General features: G+C 40.2%; 1 protein-coding gene across 24 annotated transcripts in view; it reads right to left on the reverse strand.

The window, feature by feature from the left end:
- TNRC6B (trinucleotide repeat containing adaptor 6B) overlaps nt 1–14,942 on the reverse strand; it is a 243,814-nt gene that overhangs the window by 45,626 nt on the left and 183,246 nt on the right. For 14 of the 24 annotated variants that reach the window (XM_025459083.3, XM_049115262.1, XM_049115261.1 and 11 more), the window contains 3 exons: nt 11,387–11,408; nt 5,117–5,191; nt 2,205–2,546 (listed from right to left, as the gene is read on the reverse strand). In XM_025459083.3, the coding sequence (XP_025314868.1) occupies nt 2,205–2,546; nt 5,117–5,191; nt 11,387–11,408 (439 nt within the window). The remainder of the gene's footprint in view (nt 1–2,204; nt 2,547–5,116; nt 5,192–11,386; nt 11,409–14,942) is intronic. The other 10 variants (XM_049115268.1, XM_025459179.3, XM_049115257.1 and 7 more) reach the window with 1 other exon arrangement.

The following is a 14,942-nucleotide window of genomic DNA, read 5'->3' on the forward strand; positions in this document are numbered from 1 at the left end:
CCAATGGTTTCTTAGCACACAAGAATAAAGATGCTGCACAACCTGGGACCAACAGACTTTTCTAGTCTTATCTTCCACTACTTTCTATGTCCACACTACTTGACAGTCCACAACTTATGCCCTCTCACCCTGGCACTGTTCCACATTGGCAGCTACTGGCTTCTCCTCTTGGATTCATATACTGAAATATGCCCATCTTTCTGGGCCTAGTTCAAGTGCCGTTTCTTCTATGAGGGTTTTGTTTTGTTTTTAGTTCATCACCTGAAAAATAACCTTTCCCTGTCTAGAGCTGTTTTGCTTAGCACTGTGGTACTGTCTTCACATTTACTTTCTCCCACATTAGCACAGAGACTCCCCCCAAAGCTCCTCCTCTTAGGCAGAGACCCTAATCTTGCTAACGTTTGAATTCCACATAGTGGCCAGTGCACTGCTACTCAGTAAGCATCTGATGAATGATGAATGCCCACCCAGCTAGATTGCTGGGACAGACAAGCATGAATCAGTCTCTTTAGTGCCCAAGGAACTTAATCTGATAAATTAGTCTGGCTCAGCACATATTTTGGTGGAATTTATCATATTTGGTGGGAAGAAAAATGACATGTTTTTAACCCAGTAATTTCTTCTAAATTTGTTTTAGTTACTTTAACCAAGAAGCCTTAAATCAATATAAGGTTGAAAAAATATTACATAGAGCCATATAAGAGTACGAAAGCAGAGAATCTCAAAATCTTAAGACTCCGGGGTCTCCTTGGTTTTAAGAATGCAAACGAGAGAGTCTGACTCACACTGGACTCATGTCTACATCCAGGCCTGGGTAGATTTGACTGTAGAACCACCTGATGTGACCACCCCTCACGTACTTCCTCTTGCAACTGCTTTTTTTTTTTTTTTAAAGATTCATTTATTTATTTTATTTATTTTAGACATAGAGAGAGAGAGAGGCAGAGACACAGGAGGAGGGAGAAGCAGGCTCCATGCAGGGAGCCTGACGTGGGACTCGATCCCAGGACTCCAGGATTGTGCCCTGGGCCAAAGGGAGGCGCTAAACTGCTGAGCCACCCAGGGATCCCCTTGCAACTGCTTTTGAGGGGCCAGGAAGGGAAGGGCCATCATGAGGCTTTTCCCTGCCTGCTTTGGGCCTGGCCTGCCAGCCACCACAGAAAAGTCTGCATAAAGCCATAACCATGAGGTTTCTTTACATCCTTACTCTGCACATTCGACGGTGATAGAATTTTCTAAGGCAATTCCATGTTTAAACTCAGAAATAGAACAAAGTGTGCTACAGTTAACAATAACCAACTCATTGTTCTTGCCAAGGCTTGATTATGTTTAAGCTTTGAATTTTAGTATAGCCTCAAAAGATATTTTAAGAGCTAGCAGAAATCTGTTAATAAGCTTTAAAAAAAAGAGAAGGGGAAGAGGTGATGTCTGGAGGTTCTTAGCTATTAGCTGATTTAACATTTATCTATTAAAAACTCTCAAAATTTATAGCCCCCCCTTGTAGATATATCTACATCTAGGGTTTTTTTGTTTTGTTTTGTTTTGTTTTTTGTTTTGTTTTAAAGTAAGCTCTACATCCAATGTGGGGTTTGAACTTACAACCCCAAGATCAAGAGTTGTGTGCTCTATTGACTGAGCCAGCCAGGAGCCCAGTTTTTAACAAAGCCCAAAATCCTCTAAAGAAACAATGAGTCAAAAAAAAAAACTAATAAAAAACTACAGAATGGTATTATTTGGTATCTCCCCTCCACCCCAAGATTCTACACAGTAATCTAAGAGACGATTCTCTCTATACTTCCAGCATTCTGAGAACATAAACATAGGCAAGTAAGATTCAGAACAAGTCTTTGCACTAGCCCCACCTCTAATTATCCTCTGAGCACACACTTGTGGTGACAGCTGGAACTATGGAGGCTCAAATTTATAATGCACTTGTGTAAAAAAGAAGAAAAGTCCCAAATGGTGATGACAAACAACAGCCACATTAGTTTCTCATGCCAAGAGCACATACTGGACGCTAAAACCCAGTTTCAGAAGAGAAGTGCTGGTACACATTTCACACTGGGATCTTCTCCCGTCTTTTGAGTAATCCCAAGAGTCTATCTAATGAAGGGTTTTTGTGGACTTTATACCAGGCAATACAAGAGAAGTGATCACTCTCTTTCAAGCTGCCATGAAATCAATTCACAACACCTCTTCCTCACCTGGTGCAGTCCCACTGTCACTCTGCAGCAGTGTTCCTGTCACTTGTGCGTTGTTTGAGTTTGCTCCAGGTGCTGTGGAGGGAGGAGGCCCTGCTCCGCCCCCAAGGAGCATGCAGGACGGCGGAGGGGGCTGCCCACGTTTTAGTAACACTTTGTGGTCCTGCTGGCAACGGAATCGCGGCGGCACCTCCCGAGGCATGTAGCGGGCGGCGCTTGGCGGTTGTCCGTTCGGCACTGCCACCCTTTTGGCATTGTTGCCACCATTGACTGGTGGCGATGGAGAGCTGCCAATTGGGCTGGCGGCCGTTGGTTGGCTTAAACTTGGTTTCGTCACTTCGGGCACTGAAAGAGAAAGATTGAGAAACAGTCTTTGAAATAAAATACATTTTTCTAAAAATGGTTTTTAGTAAAGCTTACATGAGATCAATTCCAATAAGACAACTCTTCACCATCCTACTGTGAATGGCTGTGGTCCTTCTAAATTCTCCTACATCTTCAGTTTATTGGAGGTATGGCAGAGGTGGAGAGTGATGGTGACAATGACTCAAAGACAACAATGCCACAGAATTCTATTTCTATTAATTAAGGGGGAAAGGGAAGCAATCACCATTCACTCCCCTAAATCCATGAAGGGCTGCCCAGCAAGTCTGAGGGTGCATATGGGCCCCAGGAAAAGCCCTTGGTAAAAGTTCAAGGCTCTAGGTTGGAATGGCCTTGCCCTTTATCCCCATTCTTAAAGACCTACCTCTGAGAAACACTTTTTTTTTTTTTTTTAAGATTTTATTTATTTATTCATAGAGACACGAGAGAGAGGCAGAGACACAGGCAGAGGGAGAAGCAGGCTCCATGCAGGGAGCCCGACGTGGGACTCGATCCTAGGTCTCCAGGATCACACCCCGGCTGCAGGCGGGGCTAAACCGCTGCGCCACCGGGGCTGCCCCTGAGAAACTTTTCTTGAAGTCCCTGGACTAGGTAGGCAAAGCACCTTCATCTGTGCTCTAGAAGCATGCTGCCCATCTTTCTTTACCTTGAATTTACCATATTACATTGAAATTCTCATTTACAGGCTTCTCACCCTCACCAGGCCCAAGAGTCTCTCAAGGGTAAGGACCCAGCTTTCATCTTTTTTTCTTAGGGTCTAGCACAGAGTAGACCCCCACAGAAAATCTCAGCCCTGGAGAATAACAAAATCAACTTGGGTTTGGCTTCTATAGCTACCTGAACTTACTCTTGCTTCACATCCATATGTAAATAATTAAAAACGTTACACATTTTTTTGCTTTTGTCAAAATTTTTAAGGGTATCTTGTATATTTGTTCCAAATATTTAAAATAAAAATTTCAGGGGCACCTGGGTGGCTCAATCAGTTAAGTGTCCGACTCTTGGTTTCAGCTCAGATCATGATCTCAGGGCTGTAAGATGAAGCCCCACATCGGGCTCTGCACTGGGCATGGAGCCTGTCTAAGATTACTTTCTCTCTCCTCCACCCTCTCTAAAAAGGAAACATAAAATAAAGATTTCAAATAAAAATTTTAAAATGTAGGTATTTTTCCTACTTATTTTAAAGAATTTAATGTTTTACCTTACTTTTTAAAATGGTGGACGGGAGGTATGACATGTGCAGGATGAACGTGAAGATAATATACTCTGCAGGACTCTCTGGCTTTCCTCTCAACTCTACAGGGAATGTCCTTCTGCTCTCCTTTTGCCTCATCCTACCAAACAACTGCCACCCTTTCCAAGAAAATCTACCTGGCAAATAGAGGTTGGCAATATTACAGAAACAATCACTGAGCCTGATAATTTGGATGATACTGAAGACCAAATCCCTGACATCCAGAGTAATGTTTGGGCCAGCTCTGGTGGCTGTATTGCGTTGACTGCTGACATGATACTGGGCCAGCATGTTGCTAGCTCAACTGGCTGGTTCCTTTATGGACAGAGAGACATCATCAGAAATCAGGGGGCCCGATCTACTCCTATTGGACACTGGTGAGCACTGTGAGTAGTAAGACCAAAGAGTAGGAATCTGAAGTAACTTCAAGGCCCTCTGGTCTAATCTTAACCAACCCTGAGGCAGTAGTGGGTCTCCCAGTAAGGAAGGGAGGTCTGAGGATCCACAACCTGATGAGCAGAATAAACTTGTTTCTTCAGAAAAATAAGTTGGTTATTGCCTGATATTATCAATATAGTAGGCTCTGCATGACCTATAAGAGCTGATAGATAAAAATAACTGATAAATGAAGACGATCTATCCCCTCAAGATTCCCATAGCAGATGGCATTCCCAATCCCCTTTCCTCTCATGAGAATAAACAAGAAGCTGGCAAGGGCTGGGAGGATTCTTCCCAAATGGTTTTTAGGATGGAAGGAGCTATGCTTCTGAGGCTGCCCTTCTATAAAAGGGCTAGAATCTTCACTCTGAGTTAACCATGTCTGTTACATGCCTTGACTCATTTCCCTAAAATAGAGTAAGACATAGTAAGAGCAGCCTACAGCACTGAGGTCTGAACCTGAGTTTGACTAACTTGACAACATTCACAGCACAACCAAAGAAACTTGGAGGGTATCCTATATTGTGTAAGATTTCTTACAAAAGTGCCTCAGAGCATTTTCCCACTACATCAGAGGTAGAAGGGACTGTAAATAATAAAGTCATTATGAAATTGGATCACTTTTCAACCACTTTCCTTCTAATATGGGACTCTATTGTGGGAGATCAGTCATTCAAAACTCTAGAACACAGAAAAAGCGTGAGGTACATGTTAGGAAAAACTGTGTTTCAGAACTTGAATGAAATCTTACTCAATTTTTTTCTTACACCTTTCTGTGACTTCAAGAATTTTAAGCACTTAAAGGCCAATCAGAAATCTAGAGAGCAATGTGGCTGTTAGGCAGGAGGCCCACTCCAACCTGCTTCTTGAAGTCCAAACTTAAGACATCCCAGAATCAGTGTGTGGTTCACAGCATGCTTCAGAATGTCAGGTGCTAAGAGAAGAAATGGAAATTAACAGAGTAGGAATTACTTTTCAGACCCTCTCATTTCTCTTCTGCACCTTAATGATTCGTAGGTTTTAATGTGACCTTTCTAAAGATGCTCAAAATAAGGGCATGCTTATTTTCCACAGAAAAGGTCTGTGGCTTAAACATGAACTCTGTATCAAAGGAAAATAAAGACATTGTGAAAAATGCTGTGTATCCAATTTTCTAATTTCCTTTCATTGACTTCCAGGAACTAATAATGATTGATTTTTTTTTCCTTTCCCTATTATTACTGTTATTCTCATCACTAACTGAACTTCTGAATTGCCTCTATTCCTGAAAAATTTCAATAAAATACATACAAGCCCTAAAAAGACATTATTTTCAACTGAAAATCTCTGGGTGAATGCTTATCAGTTACAATGCAATACAAAAACTCTCAAGGACTGACACACAGAGAGTGGACCCCACACACTTAAGAACTCTCAGTACCCTTTAAGCACTGTCTCCATTTCTTTACCTTCTACTCACTCCTCAAACTCAACGCACCCTGGCATCTGCCCTGAACATCTCCCTGGAAACCTCTCTCCTCATTCAACAACTAGTGATCATTATTGCCAATCTATTTTTTTTTTATTTTTTATTTTTATACAGAAAGAGAGAGAGGTGCAGAGACACAGGCGGAGGGTGAAGCAGGCACCATGCGGAGAACCCAATGTGGGACTCGATCCCGGGTCTCCAGGATCACGCCCTGGACCGCAGGCGGCGATAAACCGCTGAGCCACCCGGGCTGCCCCATTATTGTCAATCTAATGAACATTCGATGAACAACTTCTTTGACTTGTCTGCAACTTCTGACACTATTGGCCATTTCCTCCCTCTGTGTTTGTGAGAGCTGATGAGACCCACACCAGCCAGCTCTCTACCTCTTTCTTCCGTTGTGGGTTCTCATCCTCTTCTTGGTCAGGGGTCAGCAAACTTTTCTGTAATGGGCCAGACAGTAAATATTTTAGGCTTTGCCGGCCATATGGTCTTTGTTGTGATGACTCAACTGTTCACATGTAGGCAAAAGCAGCCACAGACAATGTATAAATGAGTAAGTGTGGCTGTGTTACATACAACTTCACTTATTGCACTAAAATATAAATTTCATATTATTTTCACTGTCTGAAATTATTGTTCTTTTATATTTTTTCTAACCATTGAAAAAAATGTAAAAAAAAAATATTCCTAGCTCGCGGGCAGTATGAAAACAGGAGGGGAATCAGATTTGCCCAGAACGTTGTAGCTGGCAATTCCCTAATCAGGTTTGTAAGATGGCCAGCTGAATTCGGTCATAAGTTGTGTCTTAAAAAAAAAAAAAAAAAAAAGAAAGAAAGAATGGGATCCCTGGGTGGTGCAACGGTTTAGCGCCTGCCTTTGGCCCAGGGCGCGATCCTGGAGACCCGGGATCGAATCCCATGTCGGGCTCCCGGTGCATGGAGCCTGCTTCTCCCTCTGCCTGTGTCTCTGCCTCTCTCTCTCTCTCTCTCTCTATCATAAATAAATAAAAATTAAAAAAAGAAAAGAAAGAAAGAAGAAAACAAAGAAAGAAAGAGAAGGTGAGGCCTATACTATTCTCACATTTAAGGTACTTGAGTACAAATTCCCCCATATTGAAACTTTAACAATTGTGTGCATTTCCCAAATCCCTACCTCCACCTCAGATCTCTTTCTCTTCTTCCCTTTACCCTCAAACTTCCCTTTACCCTTCCTTTTCCCCATCTCCCCATTATCTCCTAGCTCAAGGAATAGAGTTATCACCCAACCAGATTCTCAAGTAGGAAATCTGGAAGGTATCTTAGACTTTGTTCTCTCCTTGCACATCATTATCTGATCATCGTTACATTCCACTGAGCCAAAGCATCTCTCTGATGCCTTCCTTCCTCCTCTCTACCACCACTGCTCCTAACCAGGTTCAAGTCCTCATTACCTCCCACCTGGACTATTCTGTGCCCATCTATCTGAACCATATGTCTTATACCTCACATTCATTCACTCTCTAGACGTAGCCAGCTCCAACTCTGAACAAATGGCTCCTGTCAATGTTAGAATATTCACGTGTTTCTACATGGTGTGACATACTATAAGTAGTTTACTTTGTAAATTACTTACTTGGGGTGGGGAGAACCCACCTCAAGTCTTTCAGAGTACACTCGAGACTATCCCAACCACCAAGACACACACTAAATATGCCTTCTGGAGTAGACTCAGAAGACAGAGTTGTGGTCAATGTACCATAACAGTCCATCACCCCAGGTATGCTGATGGGAAGGTGCTGTCCTTCAGCTGTGTCCCATGTGTGGTAAAGGTCATGAATTGCTGCTGTGGATGACAGTAACTAAAAATTTTAATCTACTAAGCTGAAAGCTTTTCCCTGTTGTCTTTGACTCTCACCATCAGTAGTTTCACTATCAGAATAAGTCTCACTGAACAAAACACCTGACAGACATTTACCAAGAGACTGCTAAGTGTTAGTTACCTGAGCTTCCTCAGGTGGCAATTGTTCCACTAGGGGTTAAGCAGCTCCACATGTTTAACCCTTCCAAATATGATGCAGCTCCAAATTCATTGGCCAATCAGGCCCAGACCCCACAGGCTCCACAGAAGTAGATCTCTCTTTCCTCAGTGCGGTGCCTGTTATAGGAACTGCAAATCCCTTCCTAGACACTCTATTTCTACTAAAGGTGCTTAAGGTCATGTCAGTGGTTTGTTTTGTTTTGTTTTGTTTTTAAAGATTTTATTTATTCATTTTAGAGAAAGAAAGGGAGAGAGAGTGTGCACACAAGTGGGAGAGGGACAGAGAAAGAGGGAGAGAGAGAATCTCAAGCAGACTCTGTGCTGAGCATAGAGCCCAACACGGCTCAATCTCATGACCCTAAGCAGGTTATGACCTGAGCCAAACCAAGAGACAGATGCTTAACTGACTGAGCCACCCAGATGCCCCAAGTCATGTTAGTTTTTATAAATCAGTCATTTCATACTGATAACTACACGCTAAGCCAACCATGACCCTAACAGCTTTTTAACAAGGTAAAATTGCTATGTACAACCCCCTCCGTTACACCATCTATCTTTTTAGTCCTAATCTTTTTTTTTTTTTAAAGTAGGCTCCATGCCCAGTGAGGAGCCCAATGCAGGGCTTGAACTCAAGACCCTGAGATCCAGAGATCCAGACCTGAGCTGAGATCAAGAGTTGGATGCTTAACTGACTGAGCCACCCAGGTGCCCCTTTTAGTCCTCACCTTATCCTCCATCCCTCTTGTATCTGGTCTATTACATCAATCCCAGAGACTCTTTCTATTCTAAGTCCAATATTCAACAAAGGGGGACATCAGCTTCTACCTTAAGTGCTTTGTATTGTCTGCTACTGGACAGCAGGCCCATCTCTAGGCCATGTCTTCACAGCACCTCCACTTGAAATCTTATCCTATTCTCCAGAATTCTGTTTTTAAATAATGGAAGATAAAGACAGAACATACAATGAATCTACTTTTTCTCTGAAATATGGACAAATCTTCAGTTCACTGTACATCCAACAACTTGACATCAAACAAGTCTTTTTTCTTATAGGGTCTACTGGGAAAAGGGGCAGATTTAGAGTTATGGAGACTGCCTAAGGAGGGCACCATCTTTGGGAAGAGGAACAGGACCAAGAAACATCAGCTAAGAGAAGAGAAGAATGCGACTTGGGAATCCTCAGACTGGTTCTTGGGAACAAAGATAAAAATGTGGCTGTAAAGTGAGACAAAACCCAGAAAGGTCAGGCCCAGCGCTAGGCTCTATCTTCATATAACCTCCACTTGAAATCCTTTTGTATTCTTTCCTGTCTCATTTTTCCTCTCCCTCTACTTATGGTCTCATGCTCCAGAAAAAAAAATTTTTTTTAAAGGTTTTATTTATTCATGAGAGACAGACAGAGGCAGAGACACAGGCAGAGGGAGAAGCAGGCTCCCCACAGGGAGCCTGATGTAGGACTCGATCCCAGGACCCTGGGATCACACCCTGAGTTAAAGGCAGCCACTCAACCACTAAGCCACCCAGGCATCCCTCTGGATAATTTTTATTTTTACTTCTATTTTCTCCCTGGTTCTACCAAGTAAATTCCTTAGGAGACCTGAAACAAGCTCTTAGCTCACTTTAGGGTTATTTTACTTTAATTTTTGATGGGGAAGTGGGGTGGGAACAGTTTGGAAACTGTAGGGTATATTTCATTTTATGGTAGGTGAGAGAAAAATCCTATTTGGAAAGAAAATAATAAGTAGAAAAGAAAGTTTGATTTTTAAGATTTTGGCAGAGGAAAGCATTTCTGAGAAAAGATCTAACACATACACACACAATCTAAGAAAGAATGCCTTAATGGATTTTTGATCTTCCAATAGAAACACCACTTACCATACAAAACAGCTTGTTTCCATAGCTCAGTTGATACTTGGCCTCATGAACATTAGAGTTGTGGCCAGGCCCAAGAACCTAACCACCATGTTTCAACAACCACAGAGCCTAGATTTTCCAGGAAAATGCCTATTTTCTCATCTACTGTCCTGATAAATCAAAAAAGTCCTATAAATATAAATACTATGTGCCCAAATCCTTTCCTAGATAGTATGTTGGTTTAGAAAATATGGACACTGTACTACTATCAATAACTCTATTTTTATGATAAGTATAACTTCTATTTCAAACATGTAATTTATAAAGATACTTCCAAATAAAAGCCCACTTCTGGGTTGGTACTAGCTGAATGTACAAGGGGAGAACACTATTCTTTCTAACTAATTAAGATAATTATCACTAAAAATAGTTTTTATCAGTTTTTTATAAATCACTACAAGGTCCCAGACTACATTCTCCCTTGAAATGCCTTTTGATTAGTAATATATTACAGTAATGTCTGGTCATCTGAGAATTTGCTTTCCAGAACTAAGTTTCCTTAAAAACTAGCACGGTCTTTATTAGTTTTCCATCACTGTATGGCACACTTTCGCCTGGTGGTCCAACAAAAGAAAACAAAAACAAGAAAAAAACCAATCATTAGAGGACCTCCCATCACATCTTGGCCTATCCATTCATCTGCCCAGACCTTCCTCCAAGTTATCACAGTCCTGTGATTCCTTTCATCAGGGGCAGTGGTACTCAACCTGGGACATGTCCTGGGGTCACCTGTAGATGTTTTCAAAATACAAGTGCCAGGACTGTGGCCTGAGACCATGAATGTTTAGGAAGAGGTCCATGCTTGTATATTCTGACAAGTCTATGCAAATAATTTTAATATATACCCTCGTTGTGAACCACGTATTTAAGTGGGCAAGGATAGGAGCTAGAATATTGGTCTCAAGGAATGAAGCCTACCATTCTGAAGGGGAACCAACCAAAAGTGTGACCATCACCAGACAAGACTGCATAATCAAAATCTGAACAGAAGAGAGAGAGATCTCGGGCACCTGGGTGGCTCAATGGCTGAGCATTTGCCTTTGGCTCAGGTCGTGATCTTGTGGTCCTGGGATTGAGGCCCACATCAGGCTTCCCGTGGGGAGCCTGCTTCTCCCTCTATGTGCCTGCCTCTCTCTTTCTGTCTCTCATGAAGGAATAAATAAAATCTTAAAACAAAAATAAAAAACAAAATGAGAGAGAGAGAGAGATCTGAAAAACACAAAGACCATTAGGTTGGGGATTACCCAAAGGACACCTGTTTACAGCACATTACTTTTTTGTAACAGAGTTAAAATAAATTATTTTTTGAAAAAGCATATTCCAAGCTCTAGCTCAGAAGACCACGAGACCATCCTAGACATAACACTCCCTTTCAGACTCAACATATGTCATGGATCAAGATAGTTAACAATCCTCCGCAGTTCCCATCTGTAAATTAGGTGCTAGTGTTTTTTGTTATTGTTTTGAAAAGGTTCAGTTCAAAATCATGACCCACATACTTTCAAAACAAGGTATTACTTTTTCTAATCTCTTTTGCCTCCTAAAAAATTTAAGGCCAACTAGAAACACTACTAGATGTACTTTTAATTTGTCATTATTGCTCTTTAGTGGCTGCAAACCACCATCTTAATTACTTTGTACTCACTCTCACTAATCAAGTGGATTGGAGGCTGAGTCAGCAAAAGTGTAAAATCTAAACACACAAGGTTGAAAAAAAAAAAACCTTACCTTTGGTTTTTTGTTCCGTGACCTGAAAAATAAGAGACATAAATGAGATTTGCTTTCTAGTTTGGTATTATAAGCCTACTTTAATTCTAATGACGTAAGTAATTCAAGCTGTCAGACACAGGCATAATTCAGATCCAGAAAAAAAGCTGAGAGTCCGTTCAGACATCCTTCTATAAAGATAATGGCCATACGTCTAACATGACCACCATTATGAAGGATATTAAAAATTAAAACAAAAAGCATTTCACTCTCATTAAATGATAAAGTGCTTGTATCAGGAATGCTGTTTGTCATTTTGATGCTATGACTAGAGAAAGGCAAATGGATGGAACCTCGAAACTAAATTAGCCAGAGACAAAAAAGATCACCCTCTGAGTATGAACTCAAACACTCAATCTCAAATCTAGAAAGCAAAGTTCAGGGACCCATCACCAGAGGTATCAGAGGCCATGGCAGAAAGGCAGGATTGAAAACCAAGCCATGGGATCCCTGGATGGCGCAGTGGTTTGGCACCTGCCTTTGGCCCAGGGCGCGATCCTGGAGACCCAGAATCGAATCCCACATCAGGCTCCCGGTGCATGGAGCCTGCTTCTCCCTCTGCCTGTGTCTCTGCCTCTCTCTCTATCATAAATAAATAAATAAATAAATAAATAAATTAATTAATTAATTAATTAATTAATTAAAAAAAAGAAAACCAAGCCATGCCACTTCCTGGCTGTGTGATCTCAGTTTTCTATTTATCTGTTGAATGGAGATTAGTAATAATAGTATCTTGGTACAAAGGGTTGTTATAAGGATTACACTGGATATCCAATGCCAATGTTCAAAAAAAAAGTTTGTTGTTTTTAATCAAAGTTCATGCAAAACAGTATGAAATACAGCAATGAGTGAAACATGTAAATTCTAAACAAATAAAGATTGCTTTGTTGAAAATATTTTATATAGTAACTAAAACAGCTATAGAAGTGATTAACCTAAAAGGTTGGATAGGCTGAATATAATAATGGGTTTTTAGAGAGTTTAGAAATGATCATTAGGAGCCGCATGGAAAACTGCTTCTGCTATTAAGAGAGGAAAACAAAGGAGGGCACCTAATTATACATGCCCTATAATATTAAAAAATGACAAGACGCCATGTATAAGAAAAACATCCAAAAGGAAACGTGCCAGAATTCTAATAGGCTTGTATTATTTTCATTATTACTATTATTGAGATCGTGATTTTGACTCTTTTCCCAAATGTTAATCTTATAAGGCATTTTTAATGGTTCTCTGATTTTTGTAATAGAAAAGATGTTTGGTTATTTGTGGCTGATAATGATACCAAGTTACCACTTGGGTGCTCATGAAAACATGCTCATCTTTGGAAGATATGTCTTATAGTTCATCAACCTGCTTCACGGTGTATTCCAGCACACTAATGCCAGACATGAAATCTGAATTCGATGCCCTACTTTTATGACCTCCTGGAGTGTTCCTTATATTCTTGCATTAAAAAACAAGCTAATTTTACTCTATTGGATTTGTAGTAGACAGCACTTTAAAATAAATGTGTTTCTATGTACTGTTAGCGAGCTCAAGTCTACTGTGCAATTTTTCTAAAACTCCATTTAACCAAGAATGAACTGATTTGTATCCATGTATCAATTCCTTAAAGCAATTTAAATTTTATGACATTATAAGTATTTCTTAGAATGCCATTTTGAAGATCAGCTATATAGGAAGTCAATGCCTTCCCCAGCTGTAAGGCGACAAACCCAAATAATGTCAAATGTGTCTTACAATGTGGGTTCTGTTAAAAGAGCTGTCCTCCAGACGGTGAAAAACTGGATGATCAAAGCATGTGTTCTGCCAACACTGAACAATGATCCTTTAGCAGCATCAGCTTAATGAATGTGAATGGAATCCTTCCTTGACACCTTTCTTATGAATGGAAATCTAATACAGTTTACTCAGTGATGGTTCTAGAAAGAGCAAACTGCTCATAAGAAAAGCTCAAGTTTAATGTCTATGTTGAAATAATTTACTTTTAAATAAAAGTCCATTCTTCAAGAAATTACATTGCCAGCACTTATCTTGACCACTGATTTATTAAACAAACAGTTTTTGAGTGACTCTTATGTACCGGGCACTGCCCTAACTTCCTAGAAATACAAATATGAGTAAAACCTTGAGAAACTTATGGTCAGTCTAACAGGAAGACAGACATGAAGAGATGATTGTAAAGCAACAGGGTAAGCAGTGAGAAGGATGTGGAAGCACTGTATAAATGGTGCTGATCGAATGAATGAATGAATGACCACATAATAGAACCTCTGGCACATTCTCTACAATTCTTTGCATCATAGCACATTTTATGCCTCCTAGTTGAGGCGCTGTCTTTACAATAAGGTTGGTAGCCACTAAGACAATCACGTGGTAAGCTTTGTGCCCTTCCTTAAAACTGCTAAATCAGAATTTAATTCTGGAATTACACAACGGTTCAGTATGATACAACAATATCCAAGGCCATGTGTTGTCCTAGATCCTGTGTCAGCCAATCTAGAACCTTTTTAAACAAAAATGATTGAATTGTATTGTTCATAATTAACCATTTGAAATTTTATTTATGGGGATTTTCCTCTTTGTCATAACTTCTAAACCGTTTCTTAATGTAGATGCAAGTACATGGGGGAGATTGTCCAGCTGTATGAATGATATTCTTTGCATAAATCATCCAAATTCATTCTTGAATAAACCTGCACTATCTTGCATTTTAAATCATTTTTCTATTATAGTGGGATCCACAACAAAAGCGATGCGTAATTTATTACTTCCTTCCAGATACAGATATTTTCCAGTTGAAGAATGAAGACAGACCATATATTGGCTAAAATAACCACTTGACTTGGTATCTTCTTGTTACCAGCCTTTGCTCAAGCTCACCAGTGTCTTGTCTATTAACCATTCATTCCCACAGACTGTAAAATCCAATTTTTATACCAATTTAGTTGATGACATGTGAATGCCCTAAAGGCAAGAAAGCCTTCACTGCGGTTCACTCTCTGTCACTCCTGCTGGAAGATCAGTATGCAGAGGGGCAATGCCCTGACACCTTATTGCTGGTGGACCTGCTTATGTGGAATGAGGCTGTGTCTCCAAAGCAGGTATGAAAAAAGCCTCTGGATTGTTATCTGACATCTTTATTCAGACTCTTTACTGACATTTTAGACAATTCTAACAAGCTCAGATTAGAAGCAACACATTAGAAGCAGGTACCCTGATAGCATGAGGATATGATGGTGAGCATACCACTATTAATAGAAACAGAAACTCAGTTAAAAGCAGACATCTTAATGAGCATGCACAGCAGTCTATTTTATTACTTTACCAAACAAAAATGAGTATTTCTTTTAATTAAGTCTTGAAGAAAAGATAAAATTTTATATGCTTAATGTGTCAGGGTCATATGCAATCCAATTCAGAAAACTATTTCCAGTATTGTTTTTTTCTCCAGGCACTCATAAATGATCTATTTCAAAAATTCAGAAAACTGACATATGGGAATATATGTTAT

Source organism: Canis lupus, chromosome 10, assembly GCF_003254725.2.
Source record: "Canis lupus dingo isolate Sandy chromosome 10, ASM325472v2, whole genome shotgun sequence".
Classification (NCBI taxonomy): Eukaryota; Metazoa; Chordata; class Mammalia; order Carnivora; family Canidae; genus Canis; species Canis lupus.